This window comes from Myxine glutinosa, chromosome 1 (genome assembly GCF_964187855.1).
Source record: "Myxine glutinosa chromosome 1, kmMyxGlut1.1, whole genome shotgun sequence".
Taxonomy (NCBI): domain Eukaryota; kingdom Metazoa; phylum Chordata; class Myxini; order Myxiniformes; family Myxinidae; genus Myxine; species Myxine glutinosa.
Window position 1 is genome coordinate 56,556,424 of NC_136261.1, and position 24,661 is coordinate 56,581,084.

Below are 24,661 nucleotides of genomic sequence, written 5' to 3' on the forward strand. Positions count from 1 at the left end.
TCTCCAGAGAATGAGGAGGCTGCAGACTGCCGATCTGAGGGAAGAGGCATGGAGCGGCAGAGAGTGGAGTCATCAGCAAAGAGATAGAGAGGATTTTCCAGAGAGTCGGAGAGATCATTGATAAAGACCAGAAAAAGCACAGGGCCCAGCACACTTCCTTGGGGAACTCCAGCCTGAACAGGAAGGGGAGATGAGAGAAATCCATTCAGGGCCACACGTTGACTACGACCAGAGAGGAAGTCCGCAAGCCATGCATGGAGATTTCCATGGATACCATAGGAGGAGAGTTTGGTGAGCAGAGCTGGGTGCCAGACCGTATCAAAGGCCCGTGATATGTCAAGGGAGACAGCTCTGATTTCCTGTTTGGCATTGAGGACCTCCATCCATTGTTGAGACAGCAGAAGCAGCATGTCCAGAGTAGAGTGACCTGGTCTGAAACCAAATTGATGATCAGAGATCAAGCCATTGGAGAAGAGGAAAGATTTCATATCCGAAGCAATGATGGATTCCATGACTTTGCTGATAATTGGGAGCAGGCTGATTGGTCTGTAGTTGCAAGGATCTGTTTTTGCACCTTTTTTGTGTAAAGCGGTAATGTTAGCTGATTTCCAGGATGCTGGCAGATGACCTTGAGCAAAAGATAGGGTGAAAAGAACAGAGAGAGGGTGAGATAGAGCGGCAGAGCAGGATTTTAGGACCCGTGGGCTGATGCCGTCTGGTCCAGTTACAGAATCAGAGTCGAGGTTTGACAAAAACTCCTCCACCTTATCAGGAGAGAAGGACACAGAGTCCAGGAGCAGTTGGGTTCGACTGGGAAAGGTGGGAACAGAGAGAGATGGGTTTGGGACTAAGGATTTTGAGGCGAACACAGAGTTGAGGCATTTGGCTTTGTCACGTGCGATGTCAACTGTGTGGCCATTTGAGGTAAGGGAGGGGATGGAGGGGGAACAAACACCAGAAACGGATTTGACCAGACGCCACCAGGATTTGGAGGAAGGAGACAGGTTTGAGAGTTCATTCTTGAGTGAGGAGAGATAGTGCTTCCTGGCACTCCTGAGGGTAGACACACACTTGTTCCGAGCTTGGTGGAAGGAACTGAGATTGCCTTCAGTTGGATTAGCCTTCCAAGAGGCAAAGGCAAGTTGTTTCAGGGCAACTGCCTCACCACAAGATTCAGTGTACCATGGACGGGAGGAAGGGTAAGACAATTGAAGGCGAGATGGGATAAATCTGTGCATGAGAGAGATCAGTTTGCTTTGGAAGAATTCCCAGGAAGAATTGATGTCAGAGGCAGTGGAGATGGGAGACCAATCCAGACGATTGATGGCTGCTTGAAGACCGTCCCAGTCGGCCTGAGTGAAATGCCAGACTCGTCGATTGCTGAGGAGGCTCTCTGAGAATGGCCAGAGAGATGTCCACTTTGACAAGCACATGATCAGAGGAACCGATTGGAGCAGAAGAAGAGCAGCAGACATTAGCAGGGAAGTTTGTCATAACCAGGTCTAGAAGAGAAGATACTCCATTGGCTGAGATCCAGGTCGGGAAATTGACAGATTGTATCAATCCCAGTGAGTCACAGAAGTCCTTTGCTGAGGTGCCATGACTGGTGAGAGAGGAACCCACACCCAACCAGGTGGCATGATGACAGTTGAAGTCACCACATATGAGGAAGAGAGAGTTGGGATGAGTGGATAGAAGTTGGTCCATGTTGTCAGACAGTGAAATGTAGATGGAGTCATCACTGTTTGGGGGACGGTACAGAACACATATGAACAAAAGGTGGGAGCGGAGAGGAAGCCGTAACCAGAGGTACTCCTGCGGGTGAGGAGGAAAGAGGGCAGTGCAAGGAGAGTGAGGAAGAGAGTTTTTGACAAAGATAGCCACCCCACCACCAGGCCGAGGCTCAGGTCTATCATACCGGAGGAGGGAGTAACCAGGAAGAGATATTAAGGAATCAGAGACATCTTGAAGGAGGAAAGTCTCTGTTAAGCAGATCAAGTCTGGATTGTCAGAAGCAACCTGTATGGAGAGATCAGTCAGGTTTGAGCGAAGGCCCTGGATGTTTGAGGTCCATACCGTTAATGAAGAGAGAGGGGAAGCATCGGGTACAGGACAGGGGAGGGGAGGAGTAGGGTAAGATGAAGGATGAGAGGGGGAGGTAGGGAGAGCAGTTGATAGTGTGTCAGATGTTGCAGAAGAGTTCCAAGAAAGGGAAGGATGAGGAGGATGAAAGGTTTGATGGTGAAGGGATGAGGCACAGTGAGGGGTTGTTTGAGGGGGGGCAGAGGAAAGTAGAAGGTTTGAGGGGGTGGAGGTATGAGATAGAAGGGAGATGAGGTGGGGAGGAGGCAGCTTGGAGGAGGAGGGGGGAGGAGGGAGAATTGGAGAGGAATGGTATGGGGGGAGAATTGAATGGGAGGGATTGGGGGGGAGTTTTGAAGGGGAGGAGTGAGGGGGGAGTTTAGGAGGGGAGGGGCAAGGGGGAAGTTTAGAAGTGGAGGGGCAAGGGGGGAGTTTAGGAGTGTAGGGGCAAGGGGGGGGATTTGGAGGGGAGGGGCAAGGGGGGAGTTTAGGAGGGGAAGGGCAAGGGGGGAGATCAGGAGTGGAGGGGCAAGGGGGGGGATTAGGAGGGGAGGGGCAAAGGGGGAGTTTAGGAGGGGAAGGGCAAGGGGGGAGTTCAGGAGTGGAGGGGCAAGGGGGGAGTTTAAGATAGGAGGGGCAAGGGGGTAGTTTAGGAGTGTAGGTGCAAGGGGGGGGGATTTGGATGGGAGGGGCAAGAGGGGAGTTTAGAAAGTGGATGATTAATGAAAGACGAACATTGATAACAAATTGGGTTTGTTGTGATTTTCAAGTTAGCAATCCGATTCAGAACAATGGAGGGATGGAATGAATGTGAATTTAGACCATGTAGTGAGGGAGACGTATAAGATATTGAATTTCTTTTTTTTGAAGTGGAATGAGTTGGAGAGGAAATTGAGAAAAGCCTTTTAAATGGGAAGAAAAACAGCGTATTGTAATATACCACTGAATAAAACACAGAAGGGGAAAGGTTAAACATATTTAAATAATATTTAAACAGAACCGTGAACAATCTTATATGCACAAAAATACCAACGGGGGGAGAGCCAAGAGGGACCACCACGAGTCACGTGAACAGGGCAAACGGTGGATGGCAAGGAGATAATGGGGGCGGGGCGAACAGCACACCTGGACAGAAAATACAGGATGAGACAACAGTACACGTGGAGAAAATAAAATAAATGTTTTTGTTTTTTTTGGGGGGGGGGGGGGGGGGGATTTAGAACGTTAGACAGAGTATTATGTTCGGGGTAGAAGGGAAAAAACCAAGAGCCAAGCAAAACACGCTTAAGTTAACAAAACACCGACGGGGGTACAACTACAAGGTTCTGAGGAGCAGAACACGATTAATTAATTACGAGTTACAGGAAAATCAAACCAAAACTAACTATAATCAAACAATATCGCATGGACGATAAAATAACGAGTTGAAATTTGACAATCTATCTGGGGAAATGGGGGAGAAACACGTGGTTGAAGAAGGAACGAATGAATAAGAATGAATAAACGAATGAGCACAGAGAAGGTAATGTCTTTTTTTTTTGTTTTTTTGAGTTGAGATTTACATAAGGAAGTAGGCTTTGGGGTGGAAAGACTGGGAAAACAGAGAACGAAAGTTACTGGATCACAAACGACAGACCGCTGAGAGAAAAACAAAACCTCAAGGTTGTACAGTGTACACTGTACAAGGCCTCAAGACGACACGAATTAACACGATTTTCGATACAGGTATGAAAGATTTGCACCGAAAAAGATTTGCAGTCTTCCGATCCTTGATGATATTCCCAATGCTGATTAAGTACAACCAGAAAGAGTTTAGGTTAGTATAACCAATTACATGCTCCATCCAAATTCGGTGGTGTAATGGTTAGAGCGTCTGCCCAGAGTCTGGGAGTTGCGGTCACGTGGGGAAGAAGGGGGGTGGGGGGGGGGGGGGGAGAATGGGAAAGAAGGGGAGGTGGGAGGCAGCAACACGATGAGCCTTAGATCTTGTTAAAACAAGACCGGAAGTCTAACAGCGGCATCGCCGGGCTTGTAAAATATTGTTGCGGACGCGGTTAAAGATGTTATTTACCGAGCGGTTGGTATTACCGCGACCGAACAGTTCCCCCGATTCTTCCCCAACTCACCCGATTCACCCAGACGTTGGCCAAATCGCGCTATGCCAAATCAATGAGAGAAAGGACACGACGACTGGGAAAGAGGAAACGACGCAAGGGGTACAGTTCTCAAGACCTCCGGAGGAGGGTATAATTACAGTGGTGGAGAAAATGGGTAGATTACAAGGCAGTGAGGTAAAGACACAGAAGAGATGGGCACTTAATTACCGTCTTATCTTATCCCAGACAGACCACAGACAAACGGAACAAGGCAGACTTACACAGGGATTGATGGCAGGAAGGGACAGGTAGGTCGATGGCAGGAAGGGACAGGTAGGTCGATAGCACAAGGTGCACCTTGGCTCGGGGACAGGATAAAGCACGGTCCAGAAGATGCGGGGAGGTCTCACAGCGCTCGGAGGGGACGTCTTTCTTGCTTCAAGCTCAGCGCGCATCTGACGTCACCTCCCTCTCACTGCGCATGCTCAGCGGGGAGTGACACGCCCTCGGCTGGTTGGTTCCGCCCCACTGGGGCCGGTCCGCCGCTTCCATTGGGTGCGGGGGTTACCGGGCTCCGCCCTTGACGAGGAGCTGACAGGGAGCCCCTGTTTGGTAACCCCGTCGAGCACATGTTCGATGGCGGCTCGTTGGGAAGGCCTGGTGCCCTCCCATCACCCCTACCAACCAAGCCGGAGTGAGGACGCGCACTCCCTTCGCTCGTTGTTGTTGTTGTTGTTGCTGAACTGTAAGGAAGAGCTGCGGGGAGGTATTGGGAGGTCCTAAACTTCCTAACGGTGCCATACAATCACATTCTGGTGCAACGAAGGGTCAGAATTAATGGAAACGAATCCTTAACTGACATAGACTAAGAATAACTAGCAAGATGTCCTATAGTTGTCTTACATGAGATGCGGTGAACCTGGGTGCGACATTTAATGGGGGAAATAGGGGGAGGTCGGGTCTACAGAGTGTTGTTTACAGAAAATGGGACTAGGGAATGGGGGATTGGGGAGAGTTGGGAAGTATTGAGGAAATAGGGGAATATTTACAAGCGGATATGGATGGATGCAAATCCCATATCCGCAACAATATTATAAACCACAAACACGTATGATTAGCTTTTCAAACAGTCGCTAATGCTGTTTACAACATTAAACAAAGAAATTTGGAGGAATCCCGACATCCCTGAGGTAAGCTTCACTTACAGAACTGAGCGAAGATCTACTGAAATCTATATTCCCCACAAGGGTTGGGTAAATAACATGACCCTTCCTGCCACAAAAGTGGCGTTTTTCGTAGCAGCCTTTTGAAACCCTACAATTAAGGTTTTGTTTTGAAAACCACCAATAAAACCCACTTTTCCTGCTGTTTAACACGAAACTGAAAGGGAGGAAGCCCGGGGTGTGCTCATTTACCAAGCAGCTAGCGAGCGCTTGCCAAGCCAGTCGTTCCTTAAGGGTTTTGAATGGAGTGCTTGCTCGAATGCTTAAACCACTTGGCGATCTCTCCACAAGAAACTTGGTAAATGAACACACACCCAATGTTCTTTAGACCCGACCATAGATCGACTGTAATCTATATACCCCAAAAAGGAATGACCCTTTCTGCCACTCCCGTAGTGAGCGGGTGGACTAGTAAATTAAAATGTTGGTCGGTGGAGTCAGCCGTCGTAATGACATCACAGATGTAATGACGTAGCGTGACGACCAGACACAAAACTGCCGCTACTTTAATATATTGAAGATGACTATTCTTTCGATATTTGATGATCATTTTACCAATCGGTTTGTTTGCGTTTCACACTGAATGAAAAACGTGAAGGTAGAGCATGGCGATTGTGATATATGACAGGTTCGGCGATATGTTCGGCATTAACGGCATGCAAATCAAAATGTCGGAGTGTGGAGAGTCAGCCGTTGTACGCCGTAATGACATCAGACGTAATCACATCACCCTGTCATGTGACCAGATCCTCAGCTCTGATTGGCATACGTTTGAGGGGACATACGTACATGCATACATACATACATACAAACATACATACATACAAACACTGTTCTAGACTGCTTTGCCCTATCGGCTACGCCGTAAAAAGTGATTGTAATTATATTAATGGAGCTATCCACTCTGTGACAGGTGTGATCATCGTCGTTTGGTCGATATTGTTAATTGTCCCTTGGGACATGATGCAATCAGACTGTTCCAGGACTATTCACACTGCCTGTTGATATTCACGGTTCATGAAAAACAAATACAAGTTTGGGCAATTCCTGAATGGACTATATTGGGACCTTTCGTCGGAAATCCAAATAGGTTCAACCTATCTTGAAAGAGCACGAATACAAGAGTAGGCTGTGGACAAGGGCAATAAATACTTGTGGAAGAACTAAACATTATAGAGTGGAATCCATGGCTGTGCTGTCGATGCAGTGCCCCCTGTAGGTCAAGGCAGGAATTTAAAATTTGTTCAGGGTGCCAGCGATAGCTCGCCTCCGCTTCGCGATGGACACCATGGGATCGTTAACGTTCACCAAATTTTGTCAGCAGAAGGGACGCGAGTTTAACGTTCATCCAACGGGACAGCACACGTACTGATGAATCGCCCACCTGTGAAACACCATAATGGCAGTTTAAAGCTGTGTTGACCTTCAATCCCAGGCTAGAAAGCTCAGGGGCGAGTGTACATCCATCCCTCTCGGCTACCCTAACAGCCCCAAATATAAAAAATACAATTTTTTAACAAACCAGTTGAGGTGCTCATGGTCAAACTCCAGCTTTTTCACAAAAGTCTCCAATGAGTTCTTGAAATCAGCAACTCGCTGGAAAATCGCTTCAAGTGATGCATCTAAAATCTTCTCCTCTCGCTGCAAAACAGGGTTACAAGCAATGTCATGTTGCATGTCTGTCTACAAGTAAGTTTGCGCTCGCAGGATTCTCATGTCATTTTCTCCACCGACCAGAGTCAATTTAGAAGCATCCAAAATGTTGCAAAATCAAGGCCAATGGCACAACCAGGAGACAGAGGGCAAAAATGCAACTTAGTGAAAGTGGGGCCCCAGCAGCACACAAGAAGCAAGGGAATGAGCGAACAATTTTATGCCTCTGCGCCCGAAGGTGTTATGTTTCCAGGTTGGCCATCCACACATACGTCCGTCCATCCACCCGTACGGGCTAAACCGAGTTTTTCTCAGAAACCACATGTCCGAATGAGGCGAAACTTTCAGGGTACGAGTGACACCCATGCGGAATGTTTTTATGATAATTGTGACGTCATAGGTCACGTGGTATGGCAGCCATCTCAGATGAAACAATAAAAAATAAAAAATTATTTCTCAGAAAACACAGAATAGAAAAATTTGAAACCTGGCACATTGTAAAGTACTCCCAAAGTGGAACAAAAGCATGCTCATGATGACATGATCAGTGAAGTGGTATACCAGCCATAAATGCTTTAATGATTTAATCGAATGCTTTATCCTAAAAATCTGAAATTGCATGCACATGATCTATGACCCATTTGTATTGAAATATTAAATTTATGACATCAAAGGTTACATGGTTTGGCAGCCATATTGGTTTTAACCTCAAACCTTAAAAAAATACATCTTCTCCCAAACCCAAAGCGATCAACTCAAACTTTATGTGCGTCATCGACTAGGCATGGCCATTAAAATTTGATCACGAAAACGTCATTGGTCACATGGTGACAGCCATATTGGATTGAAGGAAAATATTAAATAACTATATCTCAAAAACTGCTTGCCCTATCGATGTGAAACTATACAAATGTTATCGAACACCATTGCTGCATATAGTTTGAAAATGATAACGTCGTAGATCACGTGGAATGGCAGACATCTTGGATAGAAAAACGAACCTTATCCGATCAACACGAAACTTCACAAACGTGCTCCCTTACCCATACACATGCAGTGCGTACATGTTTGATGTCATATGTCACGTGGTTTGACAGCCATATTAGCTTGAAGCTGATATTTTTTAAAAAACGTTCTCAGAAACCATTTGTCATGTCTGGTAAAAATGTGATACTTGAGAACAGTTGAAGGGATTTAAATCAAACTTTCTTTTTAGGACAGTCAACGAGAGCATCTGCCCATTGTCACGGGCAGGGACTAAGTGGAGGTAAATTGGCAACTCAGTCGCATTGCTCTAGTTTGTTTTTTAATGAAAAAGACAAGAAGAGAGATGGTAGGGGAGGAAACACAGTAACCTGCAAGTAAGAGGATTGGGTGAGGTTTGGTACTGGGGTAGAAACGAATGCACATAACGATGGGGGATGGCATGAGATGGTGGTGCATGGCTTGCTTGAAACCCTGCACAGACTATTGGGATTGAACAGTCTCCAAAATGCGGTTCCACAAATACGAGAAAAGAGGAACAAAAGAGTTGTGGTGGGATGTAAGCTTTGTTTTTTGGAGTTTACGGAAGAATGTGTGCATCCTGGATTTGATGAGGAGATTTGGAGGGCTGAGAGATCAGAGGGAGCTCGACCGGTGGAGTGGTATATAACCCATAAAAAGCACGTCAGGCCACAATCATGGCCGACACGCACAGGTTGACCAGCCACGATCATGGCCCTACCAAATATGGTCATTATATGGATGGGCATGTTCTCGCCACAATTTCTTTATGCAAATGAGTTTAAACTGACATCAATCCAAATAATGAATCATGACCTTTCTTATAATATATAATACCCATGGAAACTTATGAAAGCTTGCTTCTAATTGGTGGAGAAAAGCCAATGACAAAAAGCATTTCTGGGCTACTAACCAGTAAATGCAGCACTTTATGGGTGAAAACAAAGAAACAAAAACAAAGAGGCCTCAAACTTGCACGCGATGTGAGAGCAGCAGAGCCTTGTGGACTGCTCCGCATCAACACTCAGTTCTGAACTTGCTATTGGACATGAGGTGTCAATAACCAGCAATGAAAAGGCCAGCTCAAAGAAGCACAAGCAATGCTAAAAAGAGTAGATAAGCATCTTAAGGACAAATCTCAGAATATGAGACAAGAATATCAAATCTTAAGTGCAATTCATTACAGAAATCAATATATGCTGGCAAAAGAAAAGCACGCAACATTCCTTTTTCCCCTCGCAACTTCATTTCTGAAACAAAGCCGTTAGTACAGGAAGTAGAGTTTCAAAATATCACCCAATGTTGCGGCGACATTGTTGTATATTTATGTTATTTTACAATTGAATTACATACTTGAACACTGGAACACAAATCCTCTATGAGGTCCTCAAAAAGAGTTGAAACAAGGACATTTCAACTGTCACACCAACAATGTGGTTATTGAATGATGATGAAACAATCCAGCCAGAGAGGGTTACTAAAAAGGGTAACCCTCTGCCACTCTTTAAATTCAACAAGACAGAACATTTCATAATGCAGAGCCTCACCAGGGCATTTGACTTGGTAATCAGTATCATACATTTGTGAGGGGAGGGAGGTAAAGGGGGGCTACATTTAAAGTTCATCTGTGTACAGACTCACAGACACATCACTCAATGACGCACAGAATGTTTACAACAGCCTCTGCCGGGCTATTGGATGAGAGGGTTGGTAATTGGAAAATTAGAACACACAATTTCTGTGTAATGTAGGCGGTTGAGATAACATTGCAGATCATGCCTTCTTTTGCACAAAATGAACATCAATTCACCGTACACTGCTCAAACCTGTCCTATTTTAATACAATTCATACTAGCACATACAAATAACCTCAGACGCAATAGAAAGCCACTTGGGCAGTCATGTCTGTTTCATATCGACACCTGTTAAATGTTGTCAATTGGCTAATCTTCTATGCATGTACTAACACTTATATTAACCTGAACGGCACTCAGTAGAGCACATACCTCCGCCAGCCTGAACAGTTTATGTTTTGTATCCCACTGATAGGCCAGATCTGGATTCGGACTTGAACCAAAATAAATCTAATCGGCTTGTTCGTCACCTAACCAATTCGTTCACCAAGTTTAGTCATAACTCATCCATAACTGTTTTAGATATCATGTTATATATCACTTTTCGCCCGATCTCTCAACTTGGTAAACAATCACCTGAAAATTAAATAATTCTCGTATCAGAATCCATATTCAGATCTTCACCAAAATCGAAACGAATCGTCCTTGTCACACCCCCAACCTCTCCACCAAGTTTCGTCCAACTCCGTCCACAACTTTTTGAGATATCCTGCTGCATATCGTTTTTGGCCCGATCTCCTAATGGTGAAGAATCACTTAGAAAAATTCTACGAGCCAGATCCGAATAGGGATATTCACCAAAATCTAATCATTTCATCCTTGTCACATACAGTACGGCTCTGCCAAATTTCATCCAAATCCGTCTACAAATCTTTGAGATACCTTGTTCACAGACAGACAAACAAACAGGCGAACAAACAGACAGACAGGGGTGAAAACATAACCCCATCCACCTTCGGTGGTGGAGGTAACCATTACCTTAAATGTAGCATGCACATCCCTTAAACGAGAGAGTTCATAGAACACCGTACCCCATGCAATCTTGAGAAACAAGGACATTGGCGGGGTCTGCGAGCGGCAAATTTAATTGGTCGTGATGAGGTAAAATGCCGTAATATTTGGGCCGAGTACTGCACAATGGAAGAGGTTTGAAAGTTCCAAAAAGGTGATTTGTGTTCCACAGTGTTCAATATATAATTAAATTGAAATAAAATAAATATTTTACAGGTTGGAGAAAAAAAGAACACTTTTCTCAGAAGTTTACCGCCATTGATGCAGCATCTTTGACACCACCTTATCTAACACGTTAAATTAGTTATTCATGCCTGTTGTTTGTGCCATCTATGACGTGTTTAGAAACAGTTTTTTTTAACAGTGTTTTAAACAGTTTTTTTTAACTTCAGAAACAAACAGCCTGCAGGCAAGCAGGCTGCTTGCTAATGGAACACACCAAGCAAGCAGCTTGCTAAAATAACACACCATTTGTGAAGAAAGTCATATATGACGATCTTCACTCTTCGGGCATTTAAGATTACACCGTTTGATGTTGAACTTCACGAATAATAAATGCCAAGCAATCCCATATTGTGCCAAAAATGTAATACACAAATAAATAAAGGAAACGCATGACACCGTCTTTCTCGCTCCATTCAGTCCAATGAGAATTGTGAGAGGAGAGAAGATTTATTACCTGCTTGTTTATTACCTGAAGACGCGATTACCTGCTTGTCCTTGTCCTCAGAACCAAAACTCTACACAGAGAGTACGCTGACTTTCTCGATTTTTGACATGATGTCGCCTTGATTGCTTAACTTCGTTGCCAAAGCAAACTCAAACAGATCTGCCATTTCGACATCGGCAGCAGTTTTGGCGCCTTGATTAGTTGTTGCTTGTTTTAACGTTTATTGTTCAATGATATATCATTTAAATTACATCTTGGAGAATATACATTCCAGATTATGTCACCTGCTTTATTTTATAGAGCTGTATTTAATACGGGTATATATTTTGAGAGAAACTAATCACACAAACCGCTCAAAGCAGTCAATACTGGAGTTCAAGGTGTGATTTACCTACTGCGCATGCGCAGCAACTATCGTCATAATTAATTTCCATTATTGTTATCGAAACAGCAAATCTAAAGCACGATTATCGTTCCATCGCGATTATCGCCCAGCACTAACTAATATATATATATATATATATATATATATATATATATATATATATATATATATATATATATATATATATATATATATATATATATATGAATGAATGAATGAATAACTGGGCACACGTCTTAAACCACCTTGAAAATAAACATTTTTATTGCAACATTGGGGCATATTGTAATCAACAATAAGGAGTTATAATGATCATACTTTATTCAAGAAAAAAAAAAAGAATTGTATTTTACAATATTAATGCATGAAATTTAAATATTTAGTGTGACTGGCTTTTTCATGCAAAAACAGCTGATATCCGTTTTGGATGCTTTCCTGTAATTACTGGAGAAATTCCATTGGAGGATTTTTTCATGCATTCTGCAACGTCTCCCATAATTAATCTCTTGATTTTGGGTTATTTTTCAACCTGTCCAAATAATCCACAACTCTGAGGCCAGCACATTTTTTTTTCACAAATTTATCATTTCTCTCCGGTAGGTAATATAAACCCACACCATGGCCAAGATATCAAACTTGAGACTAAAAATAATCGTTTTACACCAAGAAGATAATTCCTAGAGAAAAATATCCCACAAAATAGGTATTTCAAGATGTGGTATTCAAGCAACAATACAGAAGCATAACTAGAACATCACTCGGTGGACCGCATACCTCCGGCAGGATGAACAGTTCATGTTTCGTATCCCACTGCCTGATCTGCATCCGGACCTAAACCAAAATATAATCAGCTTGTTCTCGTCACCTAACCAACTCATACACCTAGTACATTTTTGAGATAGCATGCTATGTATCGTTGCTGGCCCCATCTCGCAATTCGGAAGATTCACTTAAAACATTCTAGTATCTGGGTCCTGACCCGGATCTTCACAAAAAAAGAGATTAACTAGTCCTTGTCGCACGCTAAACCTGTCCACCAATTTTCGTCAGAATCCCTCCACAACGTTTTGAAAAATCATGCTATATGTTGTTTTTGGCCCGATCTCTCAATGGTTGTTGTTGTCTCATATGGTAGCCTCTGGCTGCTGGTTGCATCATTTTTCTGGAAGCGTGGCTGTGCTGCTGATGCTGTGTCCGTTACCAGTAAGCCGGTGCTCTGTTTGCCAACTTCAGAAGGATGAAAGGCTGAGTCAACCCACCTGGTGTTATTTCAAAGGCACGACAGGAGTTCAAACTCAAGACCCTAAGATTTTAAGGCAGCCACCTTAACGGTTAAAGCAACACCAGGCTCTTTCAATGGTGAAGAATCACTTAAAGATTTTGAGGATCCGAATCTCTATCCTCACCAAAATCTAATCAATTCGTCCTGATGAGCAATACTTTAAAAAAATAAAAGTTCCTTAGGAAATAGGAAAAAATAATATCAAAGTGCGAAAGTGATGCAAGAAGTGGTACGGACATCATGGGTTCAAAGTGGACTCTTCTTTTTTCACAATGTCTCTTATTAGAGTGGTCTCTATTTGCGAGTTGCTCTCAAAAAGCTCTATGTAAAGGTAACAAAGCCAAAATACCAAAATGTGCCGAAGAACATCAGAGTTGGGATGCCAATCAGAGGGATAAGATACTTTGGAGTGATGACTCAAAGTTTGAAATTTTTGGAACAAAGAGAAGGCTGTACATCCGAAGGAGGTTTGGTAATAAGTACAACTGCATATGTGTTGTACAACCTACTGTGAAGCATTGTGGAGGCTATGTCTAAGTTTGGGGATGTATTTCTACTCGTAGCATTGATAGCACTGGTCAACAGCCAAATTGGTTCTGACTTATTTTCAACTGTTTCTAACTAATTTGGTGCCCACGAATCCGAATGTGATCTTAAAATTTCGCTATCACGTAACCTTGACGTAGTACATCATAAGTGTGGAAAAAATATTTAGAGCATGCAAATTCCTTGATTAAGTCTCAATAAGTATTTATTGTCACAAAAAATAATATGAATTTAAAGTTTTTATTTACATCACATAAAAAAATGTAAATCTCCAAAAATAATATGAACTTTATAAAATATCACAAAAAATAATATGAACTTAAAGTTTTTATTTACATCACATAAAAAAGGTAAATCTTCAAAAATAATATGAACTTTATAAAATATCACAAAAAATAATATGAACTTAAAGTTTTTATTTACATCACATAAAAAAATGTAAATCTCCAAAAATAATATGAACTTTATAAAATATCACAAAAAAAAAAATGAACTTAAAGTTTTTATTTACATCACATTAAAAGTGCTTCTGAACTTTACTTTTGCGTTTGTAGGAGCAATCACTTTCACGCTGTAAAGTCCAACAGTAGTCGCCCATCATGTTTGGATTGAATCGGCCTTGATGTCGAGTCTCCATGATGGCAATTTCCTGATGAAACCTTTGTCCATGTTCATCACTGACATCGCCAAGATTTTGTGGAAAGAAGTCCAGATGAGAATGGAAGAAATGTAACTTGAGTGACATTCGAGCACCGAGCGCCTGGTAACTCTTCAACATCTTGTCCACAAGCTCTTCATAATTTGGTGCTCGAAAATTTCCAAGGTAATTGTTAGCAAGAGCCACAAAGCTATCCCAAGCAACGCTTTCCAACTCAGATAGTCTCGTTACAAAGTCCTGATTAGTGAGTACAAGACGAATTTGAGGACCATTGAAAACACCCGCCTTTACTTTGGCCTCAGATACAATGCCTTGGAACTTCATTAGCAAGTAGTGGAAGCCAGCACCATCTTGATCCATGGCCTTCACAAAGTTCTTCATCAAACCAAGTTTCAAATGAAGTGGTGGTAAGAATACCTTCTCAGGGTCAACAAGATGTTTGTGAATTTCAAATGAAGTGGTATTCCTATGGTATACTGGTTCTCAAAAACTGGATGTGCTAGTGAAAATTGGATATCATAATCAAAATCTAGAGGTTCATGTTGGTTAGAATCACCTCAAAATATACTGGAACCATAAAACGTTGAAAATTTTGTTGACCAGTGTAATTTGCTGGGAATTGAAGGAACAATGAATGATGACAATTGCAAGCAGATCCTAATCCACCAGGGTATCCCACCAGGAATTGAGGCTAATTGGAGAGAACTTTGTTTTTCAGCACGACAATGATCCCAAACACACTGCAAATTAATGCCGTTAAAAGACGATTAAAATGGCCCCATCAAAGTCCTGACCATAAATAACATCATACAAGCTGTCTGGGATTATTTGGACAGAAAGAAAACAAGCTAAAAAAAATAAATAGAAATATTATGGCAAACATTGCAGAATGCATGCAACAACCTCCCAATGGAGTTTCCACAGAATGTGCAGGAAAGCATTCCAAAACAGAAATCTGCTGTTTTTCATTAAAAAGTGCTCATGCCATATATTTACATTTCATGCATTATATTGGAAAATGCATTCAACTTTTATGGTTCTTTAATAAAATATGATCATTAAACCACCTTTTATTTACAACACAACACAAACGTACGTGCGTGTATGTGGTCAGTGAAAAAGTAAGAACACCCCATGTAAAGTTTTGACTTTTTCAACATACAGCTATTTGATCTTCATTTCAACAATATTGATAGATAATGGTGATATAATATAACAAATATCATGAAACATTTACATTTTGTAGTCAATTGTATAATTTAAATAAACATAAATGCAAATTTCGCATGTGGAAAAAGTAAGTGGAAAAAAAAGTAAGATTTTTATCTTCTACTATCTATATATATATATATATATATATATATATATATATATATTGTTGTGGATATGAGGATTGTGTTTTTTTTATTGTGTTTTTTATTATTATTGCTTTATTCTGGACCCTCCTTACTCCAGTTATGTATAAAGGTCAAAGGGCGTCCCATAATTAGGTCATAAACAATCACGTCAGCCAATCATAGATTTCCCCCTTGTTGATAGTTATATCCTTATTCTGTGTATTAGGTTAAGGCTTTGTCTTCCATTAAAATGACACTCCATTGCACCAAGTGAAATAAGATAGATTCCCTTCATTCTCCCTTCATTCCCCCTTCATTCCCATTCCCAAAACTTCCATTTCCAACTGCGTCATTGCCAAGCCTCAATTGCCAGCTATATCCCCTCCAAGCCTCCATTGCCAACTGCACTGGGCAGTTTGCCAGGTTTGCTACAGCGGTGGGTTGCTGATTTCGCCCCAAAGCCGCCATTAAGCATGTGCTCAGCTCGGGGAAGAAGGGCGTGCCCGCCCATCGTCATCAAGGGCGGAGCCAGAGGGCCGTGCCGACCAATCAGGGCCGAGGCGAGCTGACCGATGGGCATGTCCTAAAGGCCGGCGGCTTGATCGCCTGAGGCGCTATAAAAGCGCGCGCGCAAGAAGCGAAAGTGTGGTTGGACCAGACGAGTCAGACGAGTCCTGGGGAAAGCACGCGACGTCCACGCAGCAGCAGCAGCAGCCACAGCAGCAACAGCGGCAGCTTCAGCAGCAGCAGCAGCAGCCACAGCAGCTTCAGCCACAGCAGCTTGGGGCCTTGACGGCAGTTTTGAGCAGGGCCGCGAAGGAACGGCGGCTGCCAAATGCGCCGATCGTGCTGCAGTATCCGTGGACCTTCCTCTCCCTCCAGCCATCCACCTCCTGCCAGTCCTATCATCATTCCCCGCGTGAGTCTGTCCTTGTTTGTTCTGTCCCTGGGTTTAATTAAGACTGTAGGTAAGCTAGTGTTGCACTGTGTCTCTAATATCTTCTGTAAATTATTTTCTTATCTTTCCTTCTTCCTTGGTTACTTTTGGTTGTAAATAGTAAATAAATTATATTCGTATTCCCTACTTCTGTCTTCTTCTCCTTCACATCCGTGTCGCTTTTGTCTTTTCCATATTGAATATCTGTGGCGCGATCCGGCCAACGTTCGGGAATCGGGTTAGTCGGGGTAACTGTTCGGCCGCGGTGCCATCCGCTCGGCAAACCAACATCCTTATCCGCGGTCCGTAACAATATATATATAAAAGAAAGTTTTTGTTTGCTTGTTTGCACGCGCTAATCTCCTGAACGGTGAAAGATAGGAGGAAACTTCTAAAAAAAAAAATTCAGGACGGGCCCCGGGAAGGTTAGAGGCTAGGTGGCGAAGCCGGTCGAGGCCGCCTCGGCCGGGCTGGGCCCATTTAGCAATAAATCTTCTTATTCTTTCAAAATTCTCTTGAAGTACAACTTATGCACTTAATAGGAATATCTGACTGATTGCAACACATGCTTTCAAAATTCTCTCTCATGGGGCCCGACAGAAGAAAGAACAAGGAATCGTTGAACACTAACTGATACTGGGCTCGCGTCAGACCGATGTACAGAAGATTAAATTCATTCAAAAAGAACCCGGTCAACGCTGGGTGCATTCAGCTAGTGTATGTATATATATATATATATATTGTTATGGATCTCGGGGGTCGGCACTCCCCTTATCAAGGGGGGGTTAAACCCGTCCTTTTAGCTGGCCGTCCCGAGTCCTGGGGGTTATAACGTCCTTCCCGCCGTGGCGTTAGATAGGGTTTGTTAGGCCTAGGGGTTCACTACTACCTAAGTACCAACACCGGCCGGAAACGAGGGAATGAGCCCCACCCGAGCCGCGGCTGTAATGGACACGCTGAGCGGTTAGCAATCCGCAATCCGAGCTGTTAACAATGAGACTAAACCCGATTCTGAGCGGTTCCTAATGGTGCCGCAGGTACTCAATTGAGAAAATACGAAAGCGAAGGGATTAAGACGAAACCAGAAAGAACAGGTGAATTTATTACAAACAAAAAGAGGAAAGGAAAGAATGTACAAGAAAGGAAGAAGAAGAAGCAGGACACAGGGCAGTCTTATTCTAAACCACAGACAAACATACACACTCACACGGGGATTGTAGCTGGTAGGTGGTCAGGTAGAGTGTCCGGTGATGGGGTCCAGGCTCCAGGTGAGGCTCCGGTTTAGCGGGCGAAAACCCGGCAGGCAGCTCCGCGTATCTTGGAAACGCGACCGGTCCTTACATATAGCGGGGGGGGGGGGGGGGGGAGGCTGGTATCCCGTACGTGTGCGCTCCTGGACAAGTCCGTTAATAAGCGCGTCTCCAACTAAACTCGTGCGCATTTGCCAATCAGACTCGTATAAGCGCGTCTCCAACCAAACTCGTGCGCATTTCCCAATCAGACTCGTATAAGCGCGTCTCCAACCCGAGTCCTTTTTACCGCCAACCTTCCACTCGAGTGCTGCTGTATCTCTCAAAGGGCTTTGCGTTCGCGCTTATATAACGCGCCACGCGATCACGACGCGGGCCTCAAGGCCACGCCTGTCGGTGATGTTACATCAGCCCTGGTTGGCTGGTGAGGGCTTACTGGCCACGCCTTTGACGGCTGGTTGACAGGCCACACCTTCCTCTTGGCGTTCCGCCCCCCTTTTTCCTCGGGCCTGACCGCATGGTTTATGGCGGCGCTTGAGCGAACGCTAAGGCACTGACTGTAGGGGCGCGTAATGGCGTCGCTTGGAGAGGGAGGTCGCAAAATGGACGGAATGGGCCTAATCTTATTTGATTGACGCAACGCAGATTCAACTATTGGAAACACGGCCTTATCTAAAACACATAATAATGAAATAACTAAAGTCCTATGGTGGCCGACGTGTTGCTTGTGGACAAACTATGGGGTGCAACCTTTAAACTTTTAATGTTGGGATATTTACAAGTAATTATTTACAAGTGAGGGTTCTAAAACCGCAACAATATATATATACACTTATACAGTCACGTGAAAAAGTAAGTACACCCCATGTAAAGTTTTGACTTTTTCAACATATTTCAACATACAGCTATTTGATCTTCATTTCAACAATATTGATAGATAACGGTGATATAATATAACTGTTACGGATTCGTCACTTCCGTTGTTGTGGTTCTCATCCACTGTAAACATTTTTGGTTGCATGTACTATTATTGCTATCATTTAGGTGAAATAGAGATAACTGTTTTCAAAAGGTAAAAAAAAGTTAATGTTTTAAAAAGAAACCGGAAACCGGATCGAAAACCGGACGAAGAAGAAGAGGGAGAAACAGAAGGAAAAGGAGGCGGAGCGAGTGAGGTCAGAGAAGGAGCCGAGCTGTTTGGAGGTCTGGAGCAAACGCTGGCGAACGGAGGTCACCAGCGAACTGTGGGGTTTCCTGGGAAAGGGATTCCTGTGACAGAGTTGTTATCGCTGTGACAGATAAACCTGCATGACAGGTTTTGCGGTTGATTCCGAAGAGAATCATTAGAGTGCCGTTACGTCTCGAGAACGGACTGTTGGCCATTTTACCTCGCGCCTGATTTCGCATCGCTCCAGGTTTTTCCCCTTGCTTCAACCATTTCACCGCATCCAGACGTAACCTGGTGTGTTTGTGTAACGTGGATTTTGAGTGGGAATTTGCGGTTCGTCGATTGGGAGCCGTTGAAAGTCCATACCCGAAGGTGTGATTTCCCAGCCGCCTCTTGAGGACATTTTTTTTTTTTTTTTTTTTTTTGTATACAAGATCGAGGCTCGTGAAAGAGCGAACATTAATCACACAGAAAGACAAACCGACACATAAAACATATAACATCGGGAGCGGTAGACAAGATGGGGAGAGAGGGGGAAGGACACAAACACAACATTTGAGAGCAGGGACCGAGAGACATGGAGACATCGAGAGATCTGAGAGGGCGAGGGCTTTGGGGGGGGGCATGGGAAGGGGGCGGTGGGAGAGGTATAAAACATATGGACACTGCCAGGACTTCCAGGAAAGAAGTTGGAATTTCAAACAAGGTGGATCTGGGGTGAATTAGCGGGGGTAGAAAAGATCAAGGTTTTGGATGGGGGAAGATAAGAGATGGTGGTGAACAGCTGTTTTAAAGACCTTGAGGGAGGAGTGGGATTGAAGGGAGTGAGGGAGTTTGTTCCAGAGGCGGGAGAAAAGAGGAATGAAAGAGTGAAGGTGAGCAGAGAGCCGAGATTTCGGCAGTTTAACCATCAGAGGGTTGCTGGCAGATCTTGTGCGACCTGTAGGAATATTTGGGGGACAGAGCACAGAGAGAGCTGGGGGTGCAAGGCCGGAGAGGAGTCGGTAGAAGACAGAAAGACCACCTACCTGCCTGCGGTGAGTGAGTGAAAGGCCCTCAGAGATAGCTTCATCGCGGGAGATTCCAATAATTCTGAAAGCTTTGGTTTCAACAGCGTGAAGCCGAGCTAGGTGTGAGGCAGGAGCACCGGCCCATAGGGGAGAACAGTATTCCATTGAGCTGCGGATGAAAGCCTTGTATGTGGTGAGGAGCTCAGGTGTGCCGAGGAAGGACTTCGCACAACGGAGGATGCCCAGTCGGCGACTGGCTTTGGAGGCCAGCTTGGAAATGTGGTTTTCCCAAGAAAGATCATGGCAGATAGTGAGACCCAAAATCTTGAGCGACAGAACTTCTTGGAGAGGATTGTTGAGAAAGTAGATGGGAGGGTTGTCCAGTCGATCTTTTCGGAGAGACATAGTAAGAGTGTGAGATTTGTCAGGATTGAAAGACATGTTCCACTTGTTTGACCAGTCTGTGATTTTGTCCAGGTCTTCAGAGAGTGAGGAGGCAGCAGACTGCCGATCTGAGGGAAGAGGAATGGAGCGGCAGAGAGTGGAGTCATCAGCAAAGAGATAGAGAGGATTTTCGAGAGAGTCAGAGAGATCATTGATGAAGACCAGAAAAAGCACGGGGCCCAGAACACTGCCTTGGGGAACTCCAGCCTGAACAGGAAGAGGAGATGAGAGAAACCCATTCAGGGCCACACGTTGACGACGACTAGAGAGGAAGTCCGCCAGCCATGCGTGGAGATTTCCATGGATACCAAAGGAGGAGAGTTTGGTGAGCAGAGCGGGGTGCCAGACCGTGTCGAAGGCACGTGATATGTCGAGGGAGACAGCTCTAATTTCCTGTTTGGCATTGAGGACCTCCATCCATTGTTGAGACAGCAGAAGCAGCATGTCCAGAGTAGAGTGACCTGGTCTGAAACCAAATTGATGATCAGAGATCAAGCCATTGGAGAAGAGGAAAGATTTCATATCCGAAGCAATGATGGATTCCATGACTTTGCTGATAATTGGGAGAAGGCTGATTGGTCTGTAGTTGCTAGGATCTGTTTTTGCACCTTTTTTGTGCAAAGCGGTGATGTTGGCTGATTTCCAAGCAGATGGCAGTTGACCTTGAGCAAAAGAGAGGGTGAAGAGAACAGAGAGAGGGTGAGATAGAGCAGCAGAGCAGGATTTTAGGACCCGTGGGCTGATGCCGTCGGGTCCAGTTGCAGAATCAGAGTCGAGGATTGAGAGAAACTTTTCCACCTTGTCAGGAGGAAAGGACACGGAGTCCAGGAGCAGCAGGGTACGACTGGGTATGGTGGGTACAGAGAGGGATGGGTTTGGGACACAAGATTTAGAGGCAAACACAGAGTTGAGGCATTCAGCTTTTTCACGTGCGGAGTCAGCTGTGTAGCCGTTTGAGGTAAGGGAGGGGATGGAGGGGCAACAAACACCAGAAACGGATTTGACCAGACGCCACCAGGATTTGGAAGAGGGAGACAGATAAGAGAGTTCGGTCTTGAGAACGGAGAGATATTGTTTCCTGGCTCTCCTGAGGGTGGACACACACTTGTTTCGGGCTTTGTGAAAGGAAATGAGATTTCCTTCCGTTGGATTTGCTTTCCAGGAGACGAAGGCAAGTTGTTTCTGGGAACAGCCTCACCACAAGATTCCGTGTACCATGGACGGGAGGAAGGGTATGACAACTGAAGACGAGATGGGATAAATCTGTGCATGAGAGAGAGCAATTTACTTTGGAAGAATTCCCAGGATGAGTTGATGTCAGAGGTGGTAGAGATGGGAGACCAGTCCAGATGATTGATGGCTGCTTGAAGACCGTGCCAGTTGGCCTGAGTGAAATGCCAGACTCGTCGACGCTGAGCAGGCTCCCTGAGGATGGTCAGAGAGATGTCCACTTTAACAAGGACATGATCAGATGATCCGATCGGAGCAGAAGAAGAGCAGCAGACATTTTCAGGGAAGTTAGTCATAACCAAGTCCAGAAGAGAAGATGTTCCGTTGACTGAGATCCGGGTCGGGAAATTGACAGATTGTGTCAGTCCCAGTGAGTCGCAGAAGTCCTTTGCTGAAGAGCCATGGCTGGTGAGAGAGGTACCCACACCCAGCCAACTGGCATGGTGACAATTGAAATCACCACATATGAGGAAGAGAGAGTTGGGATGAGTAGATAGAAGTTGGTCCATATCATCAGACAGCGAGATTTAGATGGAGTCATCACTGTTTGGTGGACGGTACAACACACATATGAACAAGAGGTGGGAGCGAAGGGGAAGCCGTAGCCAGAGGTATTCCTGGGGGTGAGGTGGAGAGAGTGCAGTGCAGGGCGAGTGAGGAAGAGAGTTTTTGATAAAGATAGCAACCCCGCCTCCAGGACGAGGCTCAGGTCTATCATACCGGAGGAGGGAGTAGCCCGGGAGAGATACTATGGAATCAGAGACATCATAAAGGAGGAAAGTTTCTGTTAAGCAGATCACGTCTGGTTTGACAGAAGCAACCTGTATGGAGAGATCAGTTAAGTTTGAACGAAGGCCCCGGATGTTTGAGGTCCATACCGTTAATGAAGAGGAAGGGGGAGCATCAGATACAGAACAGAGGGGAGGAGGGGTAGGGTAAGATGTGGAAGAGGTGGAAGAGATAGGGAGAGCTGTTGAAGGTGTGTCAGAGATTTCAGAATAGCTCGGAGAAAGGGAAGGATGGGGCGGGCAAAAGGTTTGATGGTGATTGGGTGAGCCACAATGAGGTGTTATTTGAGGAGGGGGAAGAGCGAGGCAGAAGGTTGGGGGAGATGGAGGTGAGAGTTTGAAGGGGGAAGAAGCGGGGAGGACGCTTTGAGGAGGGGGAGTGAGAGGGGGGAAATTGAGAAGCAATGAGGGTGGGGAGATTTGAAGGGGAGGGGTGAGGGGGGAGTTTGGGAGGGAAGGGACAAGGGGAGGGATTTGAAAGGGATGGGATATGGGGGAGATTTGGAGGGGAGGGGTGAGGCAGGAGTCTAGGAGGGGAGGGGCGAGGGGGCGTCTTGGCGGGGAGGGGTGAGGGGGTAGTTTAGGAGGGAGGGGGCAAGGGGGGAGATTTGAAAGGGATGGGTGATGGGGAAGATTTGGAGGGGAGGGGTGATGGGGAAGATTTGGAGGGGAGGGGTTATGGGGAAGATTTTGAGGGGAGGGGTGAGATCGGATTTTAGAAAGTGTACGATTTATGGGAAACGAACATTTATTGCAAAATGAGTTTCTTGTGACCTTCGAGTTAAAAATACGTTTAAGGACGCTGGATGGAGGATGGAGTGCAGGAGAGTTTAGGGAATGTAGAAAAAAGGCACTATAGGAGATGGATATTTTTTTTGGGATGAATTGATTTGGTGAGCAAGTCGAAAGCAGCCTTTTAAAGAAGAAGAAGAAAAAGGTGTTATAAAATATGACGGAATACATAACTTGAGGGGAAAGTGTAAACATTGAAGGTTAATGAGTGAAAACTATCTGGGGAAATGGGGGAGAAACACGTGGTCGAAGAACGAACGAACGAATAAGAATGAATAAACGAATGAGAACAGAGAAGGAAATGTTTTTTTTTTTTTTTTTTTTTTTTTTTTTTTGAGTTGAGATTTACACAAGGAAGTAGGCTATGGGTGAAAAGCCTGGGAATACAGAGAACGAAAGTTATTGGATCACAAACGACGGACCGCTGAGAGAAAAACAAAGCCTCAAGGTTGTACAGTGCACACTGTACAAGGCCTCAAGACACGACACGGCAAACAGACGATCAATTTATGAAAGATAAACACCGAGAAACAACCAAAGTTGCACACAATAACTTCACACACCGAAAGATAAATACAGTTTCGACAAAATACAATTGTGAACAGACTTAACTTCGAAAAACGTGGAGACCGTGTGGAGCTTTTTGCCTATCTTTGGCAGTGTGACTATCAACCGAGCGGGATTCTGGTCTCGATGCAACATCGTTCTGACGATCACTGAAGCGTGGATCGACTTTGGTTTGAAGCTGGGACAGAGACATTGGGAATGTTATTTTCGCTCACTTGGAGCACAGTGAGTTATATTGTACGAAACTGATGGTACCCTCATAGGAATGATATATTGGTTGTACAATTGATTAATATTGTTATTGTACTGTTATTCTTGTGTGACCTTAACACAATACTTGTTTGTTGGTAACAATTGGTGTGGTTTCACCATTGATCTTTGACACACAGAATAACACATCTTTCTGCCGTGACACCTCTCGAGGCTCGGAGGGACACCGTGACCGGGGTTTGGGGAGGAGCACGTAACAATAACAAATATCATGAAACATTTACATTTTGTTGTCGATTGCATAATTTAAATAAACATAAATGCAAATTTCGCATGTGGGAAAAGTAAGTACACCCTTGGCTCTAATAGGTGGTATTGCCCCCTTCCGCAGAAACAACCACAAGAAGGCGCTTCTTATAACTGTCTACCAGTCTCTGACATCGACTGGGAGAAATTTTTGCCCACTCCTCCATGCAGAATTCTTTCAGCTCTGCGATGTTTGAGGGGTTTCTTGCATGCACAGCTCATTTCAAATCCCCCCACAACATCTCGATGGGATATAAATCCGGGCTTTGACTTGGCCATTCCAGAACCCTCCATTTCTTTCTTTTCAGCCATTCCTTGGTGGATTCACTGGTATGTTTAGGGTCATTGTAATGTTACAAGGTCCACCTTCGGTTGAG

At 44.5% G+C, this 24,661-nt stretch overlaps 1 protein-coding gene across 5 annotated transcripts in view; it reads right to left on the reverse strand.

Moving 5' to 3' along the window:
* MED8 (mediator complex subunit 8) overlaps positions 1 to 24,661 on the reverse strand; it is a 313,799-nt gene that overhangs the window by 20,423 nt on the left and 268,715 nt on the right. For 4 of the 5 annotated variants that reach the window (XM_078772159.1, XM_068111752.2, XM_068111754.2 and 1 more), the window contains exon 2: positions 6,924 to 7,042. The exons of the other annotated variant lie outside the window; for it this stretch is intronic. In XM_078772159.1, coding sequence (XP_078628285.1) covers positions 6,924 to 7,042 — 119 coding nt within the window. The remainder of the gene's footprint in view (positions 1 to 6,923; positions 7,043 to 24,661) is intronic. 5 annotated transcript variants of the gene reach the window in all.